Here is a 19,562-nt window from a genome sequence, read left to right as displayed (position 1 = left end):
GTATTTTAAGTAAGTCATTTAAGTATAGTATATTCATAATTTAAGTACATTCTTCGCTTACATTTTATGTGCTTGTAATAGCAAAGAAATTCATAATAAATAGAAACAAAAAGTTTCATCGTGTGCTATTTAACGAAGAGCTTACTTTAACGTACTTAGCTTACTATCGTATACTATATTATTTAAATTAATTCTGTACAGTGTCAAAAGGAAAGTTATCGGTTATAAAAAATGCCTGAAATGATTATTATAATCTAGCACTATTCTAAAATGTAGAAACTAAAAATAGGTAAATACATTTACATATGATCGAAAGAAATGGTGTTAAGAAACATCAGCATTACTAGTAAATACTGCAATCCATAATTATTGCACTTTTAATTGCTTACTATTTAAAAAATTCAAATATTTTTTTTATTAATTGGAAATTTTAGTTCTGTTACCTTCCTACTGCTATTTATACTTTCAAACACTACTAGTTCATGTTTTTTCTTAAATATTGCTGTCATGTATGTTGTTTGTTAGGTTATTATTTCATTTTAGATATGAATATGGAAAGTTATTAGATTTAGGCATATTTTTATATGAAATATTTTTGATCACATTTATTAACTATATTATACTGTCTTTCATTTGCATACCTCGGAGATATAGAAGTTAATGGTTATATTTTGTACTGTGAAACGCGAATAAATTTATACTTGAGTTCAGGTAAAATACTGATTATGTTACCTTAAGAGCCGCTTCCTAATTTATCATGACAGGAGCCATTTTCAGTGTCTCTGAGATTTAACAGAAATCAATGTGATAATACTGTTATCAGAAACACTCTTTTTTTTACCCACATATATATCTTTACTTATGTCTAATTGAGTTTTAGTTACTTAAAACCTACTATTAATGTTATATATTTAAAATAACCACTTTCATAATTACTCTCATTTAAGGGGAAAAAAAATGATAAAATCGTAACTTACAATTTTAGTTATTTAAAAAATATAGTTTAAAGTACTGAAAATAATTAAGGCTATTATTAATTATGCATATTTACTCTAAAGAGAAAATTATATTATGTTCTGGTTTTCAGGAAATTATAAAATATTTAAACTTTAGGTAAATACAAGGAATACAAAATTAAAATTATATATATAAACTATTAAGCTTATTTTTCTGCACAAATCAGTATGTAACACGGGGACATAATAACGACATTTTCACAACTGTTGCAAAGAAGTGGAATTTTGCGAACATTTAGGCGTCTTTAAGTCAAAAAGATTTGTCAATACGCATTTACATTCTTTGTCGCTAAAACTCAATTCAATTCAATATATAAAGAAATCTCACTTACCTGTCAGACGCATTCACCACATTTATCATTTTCTCTATATTTTATTGACGACACAATTAAATACATTTACCACAAAGAGAGGCACAGATAAACTTTGGTTAATGTTTCGCGATGCTGTTACATCTTTCGCATTCATCAAGGTTCTGAACTAGTCCGAAGAATTTAAACCCACACAGCGCCATCTGGTGCAATACAGTTTCTACAGACTGCACCCCGAATGACCAGGGGTTCATTCAAACACTTGCATTAATACAATTTTAACAAAGGAAACTTTTACAATGTAAAGTTCAATCAATTCACATATTAAAGAAACTACACTTATTTACTATATAAACGAATCATTCATCTTTAAACAATCTGTAGTTACTCTGTAAGGATCTTAAGTTTTACTAACGTTTATTTTATTTTAAATCTTTACTATCACTTCTTATTTTCTACTTCCGGCCAGAATTATAAGCGTTAACGTATTTATGCAAAGTTTGTCTGGCGAACGCCAAGTATTTAAGTTGTGGCTTTTTGCCAAGCGAGAGAGAAAAAGCAGTTAGTCGAAGCAGGCCGCTTACCTTAGAAGTTTTACTCAGTTGCTGGTTGCCTTCCAGGCCAGAGGTTTAATCCTCTTGATAATTTTAAACGTATTGTAGTGTTCACAGTTCTCTGTGCTACATACGGCTTCCTGTTAATATAAGGCCAATCTTCCACGTTTATTATTTCAAAGTTAAGAGTTTAGTTTTATTTTTATATTTTTACGTTTAGACTACAAGTAGTGGGTCTTTGTATTCCGAAGTACGGAAGTTATTGTAAATAGAGAAAAATAAAGGGTTTTGTATAGCCTTCTTGTGTATCCTGTCTACTTCCCACAGTTATTTAACATAGCTTTAGTAAGCTCTCTGTTCCGAGTCAGGTCCTTGCATGTTCCCGAAGAAAGTAAGACGGAACATTGAACCTGATAGTGGCGCCCAACGAAGAAGAATAACCATGGCCGAGTTTCAAGAAGAACCTGTGCTGCCTGCAGAAGCGGCTCAGAATCCAGAAATGCCAGCTGCCGCCCTGGAAGGATTTGGTTACATCGTCCAGACCATGCGCGCTTCGATGAAACCAGAAGCAACATTTAATGGAAACTCACCGGTAACCAGTTTTTTGGAAAAATTGGATGACCACTTCTTGCTGTATCCAGTACACGAGTTCCAGAAAGTCACATTAGCTACCAGCGCTTTCAGGGGCCAAGCGCTTAACTGGTTCAAATGTATAGGCAGAAGCCTCTTGGGTCAAGCGGGAAGTCCCACCTATACTTACGAAAATTTTAAGACTGCCTTAGTAAAAGCCTTCCCTGTCGTAAGAGATCGTGCAAGATTAGAAACGGAACTCTTCAGCATATACCAGAAACGAATTGAAAATCTCTCAAGCTTTATTTTAAGAAAAATTCACGTCTTTAAACTCTTGTATGGAAACCATTCGGATCCTGAGACAATTCAAGTGATTTTGCCGAGGTTACTTCCCCAAAACTTTATTGAATTAAGGAATCCGACTACACTGGAAAAGTTATTTGAGCTAGCAATCCAGTTTGAAAGTAGAAGAACGGCGGACATTGAAAGAAGACGCCAATATCAACAGCGAAACCAATTTGGTGCGCCAAGACTACAGCAAACTCAAGCACACGGCTACGGAAGCAAACCGAATCAGTGGGCAAGGAAACCCGAGCATTGAAAAACAGCCGGCGAACGTCGACAGTTCAATAGCAATCCAGGAAAAAAGTCTCAAGGCCAGTGGAAAAAGAAGGAAAGCACGGAAATGAAAAATAATTTAAACTAAAACGGATTTCTGCTGACGAGAGGGTGCGGAAATCCGAAGGCCACGAAAACCCCTCTTCCTTCAAGTTAAATACAGTAATGGTGAAAAATTTGACTCTTCCGAAGATTGAAGTGTTGGTGAATAATATCCCAGCCACCGCACTCCTGGATACAGGCGCGCAGTGTTCCTGTGTGGCAGAAGATTTTTTTGGAAGTATTTTCGGAAATACCGCATATATAATTCGGATAATACGACAGTGTTAGCGGCGCAAGGAGAAAAATGTAAGTGTATAGGTAAATTACCGCTGTATGTCCGTATCAAGGACGAACAAGTAAAGGTTATGTTTTTCATAGTAAAGAATCTGCAAGCACATATTATTTTAGGAATAGATTTTCTTTCAGAGGCACAAGCAACGCTGGATTTTAATGAAGCGTCCCTTAAGCTGACTATGAAACCAGTTCGTGGAGAAAAGGCTGAACCGCCGATGTTAAATCTTGACCACCTGCCTAATGACGAGCAACGAAGAATCCGACAAGTGGTAAGTGAATTTGCTTCGTTATTTAGTGATATTCCAGGATTTACTCAGGTTACTAACCATAGTATTGACACCGGAGATTCAATGCCAGTTCGCCACAAAGCATACCGGTATGATAAGAATAAGGAAAAAATTATAGAATGGCATATCACCGATATGCTACGTAAAAAGATCATAACGCCCATCTCAAGTAGTTATGCTAGCCCGGTGGTTTTATGTAAAAAAAATAATGACTATCCTTTGACACATCCAAAAAGGTAGAGATTCGCAATTGACTACCGTAAATTAAACTCCATAACTAAATATCCGGTATATCCGTTACCTATTATTGAAGAAATTCTAAGGAACATAACATCCACCAAATATATGACGACTTTAGACTTAACGACTGGTTATTTTCAAATAGGGGTTAGGCCTGAGGACGTGCCTAAGACTGCTTTTATAACCAAGTCTGGCACTTATGCATTTTTGCGTATGCCGTTTGGCCTTTCAGGGGCACCGGCAACATTTCAGCGATGTATGGACATTGTGTTAAGGCCTGTTCTTGGAAAGTCCACATTTATCTATTTAGACGATATCATTATTACTAGTGATAATCTCGACCAACATGTACAGGATTTAAGACAGGTGTTTGCTTTATTAAATGAGGCCGGTCTAAAAGTTAATGTCGAAAAGTGCAAATTTGCAGCCCCTGAATTAAAATATTTAGGTTACAAAATATCTCAGAAAGGAATCGAGACAGACGAATCAAAAATAATCGCTGTACAAAAGTATCCGACTCCGAACACGGCAAAGAAGCTTTCTTTTCTAGGACTTTGTTCATATTATAGGTCCTTTATAAAAGATTTTGCAGCTATGGCTGAGCCATTGTTAAAATTAAAAAGGAAAAAGGAAAGATTCTCGTGGACGGCCGAAGCCAATAGTGCTTTCGAAAAATTAAAACAAGCATTAACGCAAGCCCCTGTGTTGAAATTTCCTGAAAAGGATGAGAATTTAGAAATTTCAGCGAATGCTTCGGATTATGCGGTAGGAGCGGTACTTTCGCAAAATCAGCAGCCCGTGGCATTTTTTAGCCGAACTTTAAATCAAACACAAAGAAACTATTCCGCGACCGAGAGAGAGGCACTTGCAGTTCTGTTAGCAGTGCAAAAGTTCCGAGTCTATTTTGGAAAGGCGCCAATAACAGTGTACTCTGATCATGCGGCGGTAACTAGATTGTACTCAGGGAAAAACTTATCCCCAAGGTTAGTAAGATGGGCACTCAAGCTACAAGAATATAATCTGGTAATCAAGCATACCCCCGGAAAGGAAAATATCGTAGCAGATGCCCTATCCAGAATTAAAATAGATGAAGAAGGTAATACTGTAAAGGTGGCAATGCTCACAGCATGTACAGTAAATTCCCGAGAAACTGTAATAACCGAACTGGATAAGGATCCTGAGTTTGGAAGCATTTATGAGTATTTAAAGGATCCTGAAAATTTTAACCACCAAGATATTGTGGCGATAAGAAATAGGGCGGCCCATTACGAACTAATAGATGGTCTATTATTTTATACAAAAACTACGAATTCCAACTACGAATTTCGACCTGTTATCCCAGCTAGTCTTAGATTAAATATACTGAGGAGTTACACGACTCCCCTTTAGCTTCTCATGCTGGTATTCGAAAATCCATCCAACGCGTACGCGAGGCAGTCTATTTTCCTGAACTGCAAAAGTTAACAAGGGCGTATGTCCAGTCTTTCCCAACATGTCAAGCAGTTAATTATATTAATTTCCGCCCGGCCGGGTTTCTAAATAGTATTAAATCCGAATTTCCAAATGAAATAATTGGCATCGATTTATTGGGCCCTTTCCCAAAAAGTCAGTTAAATAAAAGTCGCTATCTCCTTGTTATGGTTGATCATTTTAGTAAGTGGACCGAAATTGTTCCCTTAAAATGAGCCTCCGCGAAATTCGTTACTGATTCTATTTTAAATAAATATATTTTAAAATACGGGGCGCCCCTAAAAGTTATATCGGATAATGGTCCTCAATTTGTAAGTGATGTATTTGAAGACATGTGCCAAAAACTGGGCATACGTCATTTAAAAATGGTCCCGTATCGGCCGCAATCAAATATAGCGGAACGGGTCAATAGAAATATAGTGAAAATTATCCGTAGTTATGTTAAAAATTTTCATAAAAGCTGGGGATAACTATGTCAATGAATTAGCTTTCGCCCTTAGGACCGCAAAACATGATACGACGGGCAAAACTCCTGCTGAGTTATTTTTAGGCAGAAAGATTATAACGCCGTTAGATAAATTATTTTATGTGCAACAAAGAGCCCCAGAATTTAAAATGGGTGATATAGAAAAACTAATTAAAGAAACAAAAAAGAATACGGAAGTAGCACAGAGAAAACAAAAGCTGTAGTACGACTTGAAACGACGGGGAGTAACTTATAAAGTAGGGGATGAAGTATTAAAAATTAAGCATTCACTTTCTTCAGCACCAGAAGATAAAACTGCCAAATTTTTTCCGCGATTTGAAGGACCATATGTCATAGAAAAAATAACTCACGCTGTAGTAGTGTTAAAAGCCAGAAATGGTGAAACCTGATCAAATCAAACCCTACTATGATCGTAATAAAATGCAAATTTTCAAAGATCTTTTGCAGGATCCGGCACGGCAGACACGGCAGGCACAAGCTCCAGAGGTGGAACAACGACAAGTACAAGGGCAAGCCATTAAGAGGCAGGAGCAAGTGAAAAGAAAGTTTCCCCGCGGGAAAATTGAAGGTAACAAGAAAAAGAAGCCGTTCCACCGTCCAGAAAAGAGAGCTCACGAACACCCCCAGAATGAAGAAGGGAGAAGGACGACGTATGCAAAGAGAGCCAGGAGAAATGACGGCAACTATAACCCGGCTCTAAAACGGAAGATCTACTCATCCGACAGGACTCTCCGCAGCAAATGTCGCCGAACTGCGGAAGGGCCACCAGCGGCGGAGGATAAGTTACAAGGAAAATTTGAACGGCCAGCAACGAGGTCCAAGCAGGAACGCGAAAGAAGTTTCCCGGTTCCGCCAAGACCAGCTGCCATCAAACGGCCAAGACCACAGGCAGAGGCGAAAAAGAAGGTATTCAAGGGTGACCGAACTGGAGAAAAAAGAAAGCTTCTAGAGGAAGGCACTGAAGGACGAGCCAGCACAAGAAGGAGGATAAATCAAACGAGAATCTGCACTACTTTCCAAGACTGGGCTCAGAAAAGAATGTCCGAATATCACAAAGATAAGTAAAATTTTATGTTACTTTGCAAATTTAAGTTAATCTTTCATTCTTACTGCAAGTGGCAGATTTCAAGAAGTTTTACCTCATGCGAGGTAAAACTAAATGCAAAGTTAAACTAATGCAAAGTTTGTCTGGCGAACGCCAAGTATTTAAGTTGTGGCTTTTTGCCAAGCGAGAGAGAGGAAGCAGTTAGTCGAAGCAGGCCGCTTACCTTAGAAGTTTTACTCAGTATTCGTAAAATTTTGTAAGTTTTTGAATCACTTTCATCTGGAAACCAGAAAAAACGTAAATAGTCTCTATCCTCTTCCGCTATTCCTATGGTCAAAAATACTCCCTGAATATCACAGCTGAATGCATATTCATGTTCGCGAAATCGCAAGATTACATCCAAAATTCTGGGATTCAACGGTGACCCAGGATTTAAGCATTCATTAAGAGATTTGCACCCATTACCTTTTGACGATGCATCGAAAACCAATCTGACTTTTGTAGTGTCCCTATCCGATCTTACTACAGCTGAATGAGGCATATACCGTATTTACGCGAATCTAATGCGCATCGTTTTTGGCCAAATGTAGTATTCAAAATTGGGGTGCGCATTAGATTCGATGGCGCATTAGATTCGCATAAATACGGTAAGTTTCAGACAATAACATACCGTATTTATGCGAATCTAATGCGCCATCGAATCTAATGCGCACCCCAATTTTGAATACTACATTTGGCCAAAAACGATGCGCATTAGATTCGCGTAAATACGGTAAAAAGAATTCTCTTCTAAGCCGAAAGGACATTCTTCAACGATATTCAGTTTTAATTGCTCCTTAACTATATTCTTATATTCATTATAAACCCAGTCATTTTCTTTCATTTTTACACTTAAGTTACGAAATCTTCGTTTTGATACCGCGAAATTGTTAGACAAGTTTTCTGGTTTACTGTCCCAGAATAATTTAGTTGTATACATTCCATTTTCATATTTTAAATTACTTTCGAATTGAGAAATAAATTCCTCTTTAAATTTAAAATCTCCACTGTGAGTATCATTTATTCCCATTGAATCTAACTGCCAAAACTGCATTAGTTTTTCATTTAATGCGGCGCAACATTCAGTTTTCATAATAGAAATATCCCGATTCGCATTTAAATCTGATGGAGGGATTCGACCTTGAACAACCCTTCCAAACAGAGTATTAATCAAATACAAAGATTTGTTTAATAGCCATTTTTCTTCCGTATGAATATCCCAAAAATACTGTGCTCCTATAAGCAGAGACAATTCGTTTCCTGACGATTTACTTACGTTTGACAATTGAATGTTCTTTCTCGAAAGTATTTGCATTAATTTGTTATGCGATACTTTAAACTGCGATTCAGAAATACAGTCAGTCAAAAGTGCTTCAATCGTTATTTTCTTGTCCGAATCACATAAATTACAAAGTGAAAACCGAACTACGTCATACGTTTTTTGTATTGGCACTCTAGAGCCGAAAGTGTAAACAGCTAGACTTTCTTGTCTAATTATCGGTAGTTTCATTTCTACGGCTACTTCTTTTCTCAAAAAACATCTCTGTGACGCATTATCTAACAAAATATTAATCTCTTTACTTTTATTATTGCCTATTAATACTGCCGAGCAAGTTTCAAGTAGTATGTCGCAATCATCGGATTCATTCACACATGCTACATTTACATGCTACACATGCTACACATACTACATCACAGACACAACATTTAATTTATTCGCGTCGACGGTCTGACGAGACTCCAGAGGAGGGGAAGAAGAATAAACATTGGGTTGATCGCAAATTAATTCGTGATGCATAAAACGTTTACAAATTCCACAAATAGATTTCTTTTGACACTGCTTATATACGTGCCCCTTCGAAAAGCAAGCATAACATATACCATATTTTCTAAGAATTAATTTTCTCTGTTCTACCGATAAGGGACAAGAGGTAGAATCGTGCTCTATTTTCGGTTTTGTACAAAATATACATTTTTTCACATCAACAATAAATGCAGAAGTAGTAGGAATGTTCGAATTTAATTTATTTTTCCCCTTACATTCAATTTTGGTTTTATTAAATCTCCCATACTTTTCATTAGGTTTTTGTAAAGGATTAAATTTAGTTTCCAATCGCGAATCTGAAGTGTTTAAATTAAAGTCTCTACTTAAGTACTCGTTACGTTCACGACACTGAATTTCAATCTTTAAAAATTCCAATAAATCAGATATTTTGTTTTCATCTTCCGAATGTGTTTTACGAGAAAATTCTAAGGACAAATCTTTGGGTATCGATTTTAACAACACTGGATACAATAGACAAATGTAACTATCAGGATTAATTCCGTTATTTTCTAATCCTCGAATATGTGTTTCGCATTCTGAGTAAAGTCTACGCAACGCTACAATGTCATATGATTTTCGTAGTGGACTTAAGTTTAAAAGTCTTGCCATATGCGCATCGATAATATCTTTTCGATCAAAGCGTTCTTTTAATATGTTCAAAGCAATTTCATAGTTTTCAGAGCTTAATGCTAAACCACGTAGAGCTACCTCAGCTTCGTCTGTTAAGTACGATTTTAAATAACTAAACTTCTCTACATTACTAAGATTCACATTTTTATGGATAGCTACCTCAAACTGAGAATAAAATTCGTTAAACTTTAATAAATTGCCATCGTATTTAGGTATCTGCAAGCGAGGAAGTTTTACTGTATTCTGCTGCTCACTTCTGGTTTCTACAACATTCCTTCTTTCAGTTTCGCGAACAACTTCGGTTTCTTTCATTTTCAGGATTCTATTCGCGCGAATTTTCCAAGTAATAATATTATCTTTATATTCTTGCTGTTTTTCAATTTCCTTTTCTATTTCTTCCGTTTTGCACAGTTTTAGAATTTCCTCGTTAAGATACTTCAAATTAGCTTCTTTATCTAAAAGTTTCGCTAAAAGTTCATCAATTAAATCAACTGATCTTTCCGGTTTGTTTATTTCAGTTTCTAACAGTTTCATAGTGTCAGTTGCCGCGTGTCTGACAGGTGCTCTAATCTTTTTTAAAGCTTCAATATCCATCATAACAATTTAAATTATTCAATTCGCTAAATACGTTTTTCAGTATTCAATTCGCAATTTACTTTATCTAAAGGTCTCTTCCGGATTATCGGCACCAAAAAGATTTGTCAATACGCATTTACATTCTTTGTCGCTAAAACTCAATTCAATTCAATATATAAAGAAATCTCACTTACCTGTCAAACGCATTCACCACTTTTATCATTTTCTCTATTTTATTGACGACACAATTAAATACATTTACCACAAAGAGAGGCACAGATAAACTTTGGTTAATGTTTCGCGATGTTGTTACATCTTTCGCATTCATCAAGGTTCTGAACTAGTCCGAAGAATTTAAGCGCACACAGCGCCATCTGGTGCAATACAGTTTCTACAGACGTCGTGGTACGATGTTTTCACAACCAAAATATCACCTGCGAAAGACGCAATAGCGACGTCTTTGCAACAAAAACCTTATCTACAAAGACATAATAAAGACATCTTTGCAACGGTTGCAAAACAGTGGATGTTCGCGGATATCTGGGTGTCTTAAAGACGACATATTGCAACGTTTTTGCAACGACATCCGCGACGAACGACGTTGCTGTGCTACTTGGGACATTGAGAGGATCCCTATACAGTCCTCAACAGACTGAACAACGTCGCGGTTTGAATCCGTAATAAGTTCCCCAGTTCCAACCTAAAGTTCTCCATTATGGACAGAATAGCTCCAAAATATGGCGATAGTACATAATGTTTATTATTCTTAGGTATACCCATAATTCTTATAGATTAATTTTCCTATATATTTTGTGCATATAACTTGTACATTTCTTTTGTTACCCTTTTCTTGTTTCGTCTGTTTGTACTGAATTTGTCTACTGACCACGGATTATACTTGCCCGGAACGCGAAGTCTTCGGAGGAGACAATTTTGCGAAATGCCCAGCGGCTGCGCCGTGGGATAGCTTCCCCGCAAAGCGGATCAAAAATGTGGCTTAGGGTTACCAGATGACAAAATTGGCGATATGTCATAGACTGAGCAAGAGCATTCTAGAATTTTGTACGGGGAGAAAGTAGTGTCTTGAGTACAGAGATTAGTTTGAGAGTTATCGGCAAACTCGGTAGCTGTACTTTAGTGCTTTAGCTGTGAAGCTGTCTTCAATGTTATAACCTGAATTGTTGCGTTCTACGGGTTCTTGGATTTAGAGTAAAATAATAACACTTGATGAAGAATCAAACCACAATTTATTCGCCAATAGGCGCTAGTACACAGGACAGTTCCAAAGACACGACAAAACAGTACACAGGACAGTTCCAAAAACTACGACAAACACGCTAAAACTAATAATTCAGAGATTAAATTCAGGCGGAATCCAGTTGAGATATTTCTTGTTTTTTGGGTGAAAGTGAATTTCGGCCGATGCCCCAATTAAGACGATGTCCGATACATTACTTTATTGTTTAATTATTTACTTTTAATTTAATAATTTATTAAATTTTTATTTATCTCTTTACATTTTAATGAATTGTACTTTTAATGAATTAAATTATTATTTACTTATTAGCCTTAAAGGGACTTTAGTCCCGAATGGGTTATTCGTCTTGAAATGGCATTTTGCATTGAATCATTTTCAAAATCACTTTTCAAATTGTATCTACCAAATATTATCGCCCTATATTATATTTAAAGAAATTAAATAATGAAGAATCTGCATAAATGTATGTATGTTTCTCGTATTGTGTAAAAACAACAGGATCTAGAGCCGTCAAATTTTGAACAACGTAGTCCGCCACCCGAACATGGGAACCTGGACGCCTGATTTTTGCATTTGTTTTATTATCTATTCAATATTTCAAATTGCAATAGCAACGCTGTACGAAAAAAAAAATATCTCCAACGCGCGACTCTGTCTATCGGAAATTCTAAAGGTACGCTGTTTTTAAATATTTTGTGATATTGCTGTTGAATTGAAATTTATGTATTTTAAATGCGAAGAACATGATTTTAATAAATAAAAGCAACACACAAAACGTTAAAAACAACCTCTTTGGGAACAATTGCACTTGGAAGTCCAAATTTTGAACTTGTTTTATTATCTATTTCATATTTTGTAAAACTTTAGCGAATTTTTGATTAACAGACTCAGCGATTTGAAAGCAGGCAGTGGCAACACTGCGCAGAAAAAAAAAAGTATTTTTATCTCCAGCGAGCGAGACTGTCTATCGGAAATTCTAAAGATATGCTGTTTTAAATATTCTGAGATTTTGCAGTTAAATCGACTTTTATGTGCTGTAAGCGCCGATAACGTGATATTTAATAAATAAACTAAACACACAAAACGTTAATAATAAAAATACCAAAAAAGTTTTGTAAAGCCATCTTACATTTATATAATGATCTGAGAAAAGACTGAAATAAACAGAAAAATTTATATCAATACTTAACGCTGCATCAGGAATTCTAAACGTATACTGCGTTTAAAATTTTTATAATTTTGCTGTTGAATTGTATATGAAAGGAAGGATGAAAATGATGCTTAATATAAAACGAATAACGCTTAATATAAAACGAAAAAATATATATGAAATAAAAGTAAAAAAAAAAAAAAAAGATTTCAGGTTTTATATTACGACTAAAGGAGACTTTTTTTTAACGTTTTGTGTGCTACCCTTATTTATTAAACATCATTTCATCGCACTTAAACAATAAAATTCAATTCAACAGCAATATCACAAAATATTTAAAAGAGCATATCTTTAGAAATTCCGATACACGGTCTCGCGCGCTGGAGATAATTTTTTCTTCCCCCCCGCACAGTTTTGCCATTGTTCGCTGTAAAATCGTTGAGTTTCTTAAACAAAAACTCTATGAAATAGATAATAAAACAAATTCCAAATTTTGGGCTTCCAGTTGTCCATATTCAGGTGGAGACGTGCGTTATTCAAAATTTGATGGCTTTATGTGCCGTTGTATCACAATGTGAGAAACATACACACATTTATGCAGATTTTTCATTATTTAATTTCTTTAAATATAGTACAGAGCTCTAATATTTGGTGGCAACAATTTAAAAAGTGATTCGCCGTTTATAGTGAATCGACGCAAGATGCCAAAACGAAATTAATAGCCCTTCTGGGCTAAAAAGTTAGTTTGAGTGTAACAGCAGACTGGTAGAATGCGAGCTCAGCGAGAATATAAAAAAACTTAACAAACCCTTTTGGTCTATATCTAAATCTAAAAATAAATCTGAAAGGTTTCAAATTAAAAAAAAAAAAAAAAAAAAAAACTCTTTTCTGACTGCCATCCATAGGGTTTTGAAATAAGCTATATGATCGTGTATCCCATGAGTACGAGGCATCATAACTGTGTTGAGTGCATGCATATTACCTTATTAAATGGAGTATAATTATTTTCATATTAAAGGCTACGCGATCTAAAAGGTTTGGAGATCGTTGGCGTAAAAGTTGTTTCGTAGTAATGAACAATTAACTACATTTTATGCAAAATTAGATGATTTAGTTATTTTAAACTCCGTTTTTGGCTTTATTCCATTGTTCAGTTACAAAACAAGGCTAGCTTCTTATATTATCTTGTGAGCCAAAACCTTTAAAGATATGTTATGAGATTTATAACACCTTGTGTTCATCTTTCTTAAGTTATATATGCTTGTTCTTTTCTCTTATGCTTTGTGTATCTAGTCCTGGCTGATGTAAGCAAGATAATAATTTTTTTCTCCTGTTTTGTGTATATAAATATATCAAACTTTCAATCTAAAAACTTTTAATCATAGTCTGACATCTAAAAGGGAATTTCAGTATTTAACAGTATAAAAATTATATTTAACAGAAGAATTTTAATTTTAAAAGCTCCTGTATTTATTTCAGTACATTTTTAATGTAAAATGATATAAACAAGAAAGTATTAAAATATTAAAAAGCATAGTGGTGTTTGAATAAAGTTAAACGACATGTGTGTCTTCCTATATAGATTATTACAGTTTGTATGCAGGTGTAAAATTTCATCACTACCATTTAGATTTTAATTTTGATTGTAAATAACACATACAAGAAGTACAGTAAGAAATTTTGTAGTTGACATATTATACAATGTAAGAAATCTATTTGTATGTCTTATTAATATTGTAAAATAACCTTTGTTGTAAAATATTATAAAGAAGTTCAGACAAAACTATTTTTGAAATGTTGAACTGATCAGAATACACTATTGTTACGAATTTGGTATTTAAAAAGCTAATGTTAGTTCAATTATAAATTAAATGGTTTTATTTCTCGCGCAGTGCAGCGCGTGACGAATATTAAAAGAAAGCTAAGCCGGAAAAATTGAAAATACAAGAGCGCGTGCATTAAATAAATAAATATCTCTTTTTGATTTCGAGAAAGTACTGGAAAATTCTAGCGCGTGATTTTAAAATCTTATAAAAGGAGGAAAACATCTCAGTTTGCAGTAGTTGCTTAGTTTGTTGTTGTTTAGAAAACTACTGTTGTTTGATTGTAGCGAATTCGCGGATTAGCGTTCTTTAGCTGTTTTGAATTACGTTCTATTGGACATTTGAGTAGTTAAAAGAAAACTACTGTGAGATTTTGTAATACTGCATGATAATTTGAGAAAATTTAAGCATTTTTTTTTGTTGTGATAATAATAAATTTTTGTTCATTTTTCATCGGACTTGTGCATTCATTTCATAACGAACCCGTACGCACGCAACAATTTTTGGTGGCAGCGGTGGGATTTGAATGCCAATCACAAGAGCGATGGAAGAGCAATTAAGACAGCTGATATCAGCGTTTGCCTCGTTTAAAGAAGAAATGAAAGCAGAGATGAAATGTAATCAGGAAAAGATTGAAGCAGGACAGGAAGAGATGAAAAGAGAAATTACCAGCGTAATAGAAAACAAATTCGAGGTTATGGAAGGCAGAATTGACGCAGTTGAGAATAAAGTTGGAAACTTTGAAGAAAACGTTTCTTCGGTAAAAGAAGAAATAGAAGAGAGAGTTTCTGCCGTGGAACAACAAATTAATGATAGAGTTTCTGCGGTCACTAAAGAAGTTGATGATTTAAAGAAATTCGTAGCGACAGCAGGTAGCAATCCGGAAGGTTTCAAATTTTTATCGATGCCTGCTCGTTCCGTTCTGAAACTATCTACATATGATGAGAAGACCTCCTGGCAGGTGTATAGGACACAATTTTCTATCGTTGCTGATGCGAATGGATGGGATTCCCAAGCTAAGGCCTGTCATCTCGCCGCTTCTCTGAGAGCAGACGCAGCGGATATCCTGCAGACGCTTCCCGAAAATCAAAGGCTAGATTTCGAAGCTCTATCCGGCGCCTTGGAGTTGCGCTTTGGGGAGAAGTGTTTAAAAGACTACAGCAGGCTCCAATTAAAATCTCGTCAACAGAAGCCTACCGAAACACTTCAAGGAGCTCGCCGCGGATGTTGAAAGGCTGTCCCATCTCGCCTTTTCGGAATGCCCGACAGAAACAAGGGAAATCCTGTCCTTGCAATACTTTATCGACGGCATCCGAGATACTGAAATACAGAAAGCTCTACGAATGGCGGATGTAAAAGATTTAAAAAGTGCTCTAGTGTACGCCATGAAATTTGAGGCAGCCCAGCAAGCCACTCGTCGAGACCGCCACCCAGTCAGAGCTGCTCAAGTCCAGGAGCCAGGGGATCAAGTCACCGCTCGACTTGACGATTTAACTAGACAACTGAACGCCTTGAGACGGAATATTGGTGAGAAGAAACCGACCGTTAAGTGCTGGAACTGCGGTGCTGAAGGTCACATACGACGAAACTGCAGAACACCCCGAGGTACGGAAAATAAGACCATTTCCCAGCAACAACGCAGTAAACAAATTAGAGACCATATCGAGGAACGGAGGTCGCCAGATAGTGAAAAACCTTGTTTTAAAGCTCTTAAAATTTATACAGTGAGTGGCAACAATAACGGACTGTCCATCAATGGGAATATCGATGGAGTTCCTTGCAGTATGATCATTGACACAGGAGCTAATGTTACCATCATTAGGAAAGATTTAGCTGAACAGTTTAAAGATAAACTTATTTGGACGCCATCCTGTGTTACCCTTCAGACTGCGTCTGGTGACAAGATCGACATAACTGGGAAGTTAAACGTAAACATCACGTTTGGAAGTGCCGCCTACCATCACACGGCTTATGTGGCGGATATTACAGATCCATGCATACTCGGATTGGACTTTTTAAGGAAATACAATTTTTCCTTAGACTTGAAAAACAACAAACTGCTTTCAGGATCTGAAGACATGACTATCCATCCTAAGAAGGGATCCTCACCTGGAAATGCCGACGCTTTGTCCGAAAGATCCAGCTCGGGAAGCTGCCGAAATCATACTAGGGTCGAAAAGAAACGCAAGACTACCAGCTCTTCTCCAGCCCAGATGCTCTTCGGTCGAGACCTTCGTCTGCCTTGTGACCGCCTGTTTGATCGCCGTACGGATGCGCCTTCATCGCCTGAGGAACACATCCAAGATGTCCAGGCCCGTTTTGAAGTGTTGCCCCGTTTCGCACGAAAGCGAGTGAACTTGGCGACGGAGAAAGCAAAGACCAGATACGACACGAGAGCTACTAGACATAGATCCAACAAAGGAGACAAGGTGTGGTTGTGGAAGCCGATTCAACGAAAAGGACTGAGTCCTGATTTACAGTCACCTTGGGATGGTTCGCACACAATCCTAAACAGGCTAAATGACGTCATGGTTCGGATCCGTGAGTCTTCGAACTCTTACGACAGGTTAGCTCATTAGTATGGCCATAGTACGTAATGTAAATAATTGTAAATAGTATAAGACCATGGTCCATTTTGTTTTTAAATGCGTATTTGATTTGATTTGTATTTAGTATTTGATTCGCATTTAGTATTTGATTTGTATTTGATGGCATTTGATTTGTTTTATGTATTGCATTTATTGTTCATGTTGTTTATTATTGTAATGTAATGCTTATTAATGCATTTATGCCACAGTTGTAAGTTTAGCTTCCTGTCCAGGGATTGTACTGCCCGGGACGTGCAGTCCTTGGGAAGGGGGCAGTGTTACGAATTTGGTATTTAAAAAGCTAATGTTAGTTCAATTATAAATTAAATGGTTTTATTTCTCGCGCAGTGCAGCGCGTGACGAATATTAAAAGAAAGCTAAGCCGAAAAAATTGAAAATACAAGAGCGCGTGCATTAAATAAATAAATATCTCTTTTTGATTTCGAGAAAGTACTGGAAAATTCTGGCGCGTGATTTTAAAATCTTATAAAAGGAGGAAAACATCTCAGTTTGCAGTAGTTGCTTAGTTTGTTGTTGTTTAGAAAACTACTGTTGTTGATTGTAGCGAATTCGCGGATTAGCGTTCTTTAGCTGTTTTGAATTACGTTCTATTGGACATTTGAGTAGTTAAAAGAAAACTACTGTGAGATTTTGTAATACTGCATGATAATTTGAGAAAATTTAAGCATTTTTTTTTGTTGTGATAATAATAAATTTTTGTTCATTTTTCATCGGACTTGTGCATTCATTTCATAACGAACCCGTACGCACGCAACACTATTATAGAAGATGAATAAAATAGCTTAGGCCTCATCAATTGGCAACCACTTCCGAGCTTTACTAATAGTGAAGGAAACTGCTAAATGAAAACATTGCTTTTCTCAGCTTGTAGGGTTTTACTTAAATTCATCCCACTTATCTTATTATTTCGGTTTTACTTTCATCAGAATACAAATTAGTTATGGTATAAATAAGACTATAGTTTCTAAGATTTTTGGCGAGAAAGCGCTTGGCAGCATATGCTGGCTGTAACTCTGTTTATTTTCCGGCTCATGTAATTTAACCTGCCGGGACAAGTTTCTGCTAACTGCAATTTCTTCACGAGTAGAAGTTTCTTTACGAGCCAAAATTTAGCTAGGCATATTACTTTTGTACTTTGATTTAATATGAATGTGTGATTTAGTTGTCTGCAAGCTTAATTTCTGTAAACCTTTTGTTTGAGAAATTATCAGGTCAACATGTAAACACAGAGCTTTATTTTTAATGTCTACTTTAGTTGTGATCCTTTAGTTAGAAGGCATTAGAAGGAAAATTCTTCTGATATTTTCTTACGGTTACTCAGAAATGTGTTGGTACATGAAAGTTAGTTACTAGTGAACCGAATCAGTTCTTAAAAAAATAATGAGGAAAAGAAAGGAAGAGAGACGGACTCATTAATGAGCCACACTGGTAGCTAAGTGATTTCAGTTAACTCTGTAGCCTGCTCTAAGGAAAAAAAATATAATTGAATATAATAAATATTTTATAAAAATAATATTAACAAAAGAAAATTTCTTTTTTATAGTTTTTTCTATAGTCGCATCTTAATGTGAAAACATATTTAATAATAATAATAATAATATAAACTAACCGTTCCCGGTTTCTCTGAAATATTGATGCCATCTATGTATACATCTCCTAAAGATATAGTTTCTTCTCCACTTATCATTTTTAAGACTGTACTTTTTCCAGCTTTATCAGCTCCCAACAGACCAAAGCATTCTCCTTTCAGAACACCAAATGATAATCTGTCTATTGCTAAATGAGAACCATAATGCTTACTTAGTTCCCTTACAGTTAAGGAATTTGTAGTGAATAGCTCAGTTAGAGAAGAGCTTTCCATTTCTAAAGTTTCCCTTTGATCTTCTTCACTAAATCCATCTACATTTATAGCATGTTCTTTCGGTCGCTTTTTTAATTTACGGAACTGGCCATAAAAAACACTCACTTCAAGTAAAAGCAATGTTATAAGAAAGAATAGAAACTGCAGACCTAAGAAAATCAACTGTTTCCCAATGCCAGGAGTATTCCAAGAAAAGAAATTTTCTTCCCACTGAATGCAGTTAGTGACACATTGATCTGAAATAAATTTTAAAAGTGTAATGTGAAAAACATACAATTATCCAATAGTTACAATACACAAGGCATATTCAAAAAGAAGTTGAATAGCAAATAAAAAACTTTAACACATATAGAGCAGCTATAAATGATTTGTTAGATAGCTTTGTGAATTTTATTACTTTTCTAGATTTGTTTACTTTCTTATGGCAATTCCAATAATAGCTGAGATAAAAACAATCTTGTCAAAATATGTAATTGGCCTGTGATTCTATTTCTCACTGTAAATGTTGTTTGCTAATGCAGCCTAAATTCACTGTAAATTGCATCACTTAGATATGAATTGTGATTATGGTTGAATAACCACAATGATTCCATCATTGATGATGATCCATCAATGATTCCATCAATTCAACCATCACATTGTGATGGTTGAATTAATTATTTAATTTATTACAGCACAGCACTCAAGAGCTATTAACCTTAAGAGAGATGCCTTCAAAGAATACTTCCTAATGAAAACTGCTTTGTATTCACACTGCTGAAGGAGAAAATTAAGAAAGTTTAATACAACTAATAAATAATAGATGGATTATAAATGTTCACCAATTTGTATATATTGCCAACAGTGACAGAAGGAAA

The 19,562-nt window shown here is 35.5% G+C and overlaps 1 protein-coding gene across 1 annotated transcript in view; it reads right to left on the bottom strand.

Moving 5' to 3' along the window:
* The window catches only part of LOC118199529 (phospholipid-transporting ATPase ABCA3-like), a 384,844-nt gene that overhangs the window by 104,595 nt on the left and 260,687 nt on the right, over positions 1-19,562 (bottom strand). The window contains exon 20 of the mRNA XM_085817060.1: positions 18,454-18,941. Coding sequence (XP_085673186.1) covers positions 18,454-18,941 — 488 coding nt within the window. The remainder of the gene's footprint in view (positions 1-18,453; positions 18,942-19,562) is intronic.

The sequence above is a fragment of the Stegodyphus dumicola genome, chromosome 5 (genome assembly GCF_044657685.1).
Source record: "Stegodyphus dumicola isolate Sdum_Otavi_A_Nest chromosome 5, ASM4465768v1".
NCBI lineage: Eukaryota > Metazoa > Arthropoda > Arachnida > Araneae > Eresidae > Stegodyphus > Stegodyphus dumicola.
The sequence above is the reverse complement of the archived record's forward strand: the minus strand, read 5'-3'. Positions and strand labels throughout refer to the sequence as shown.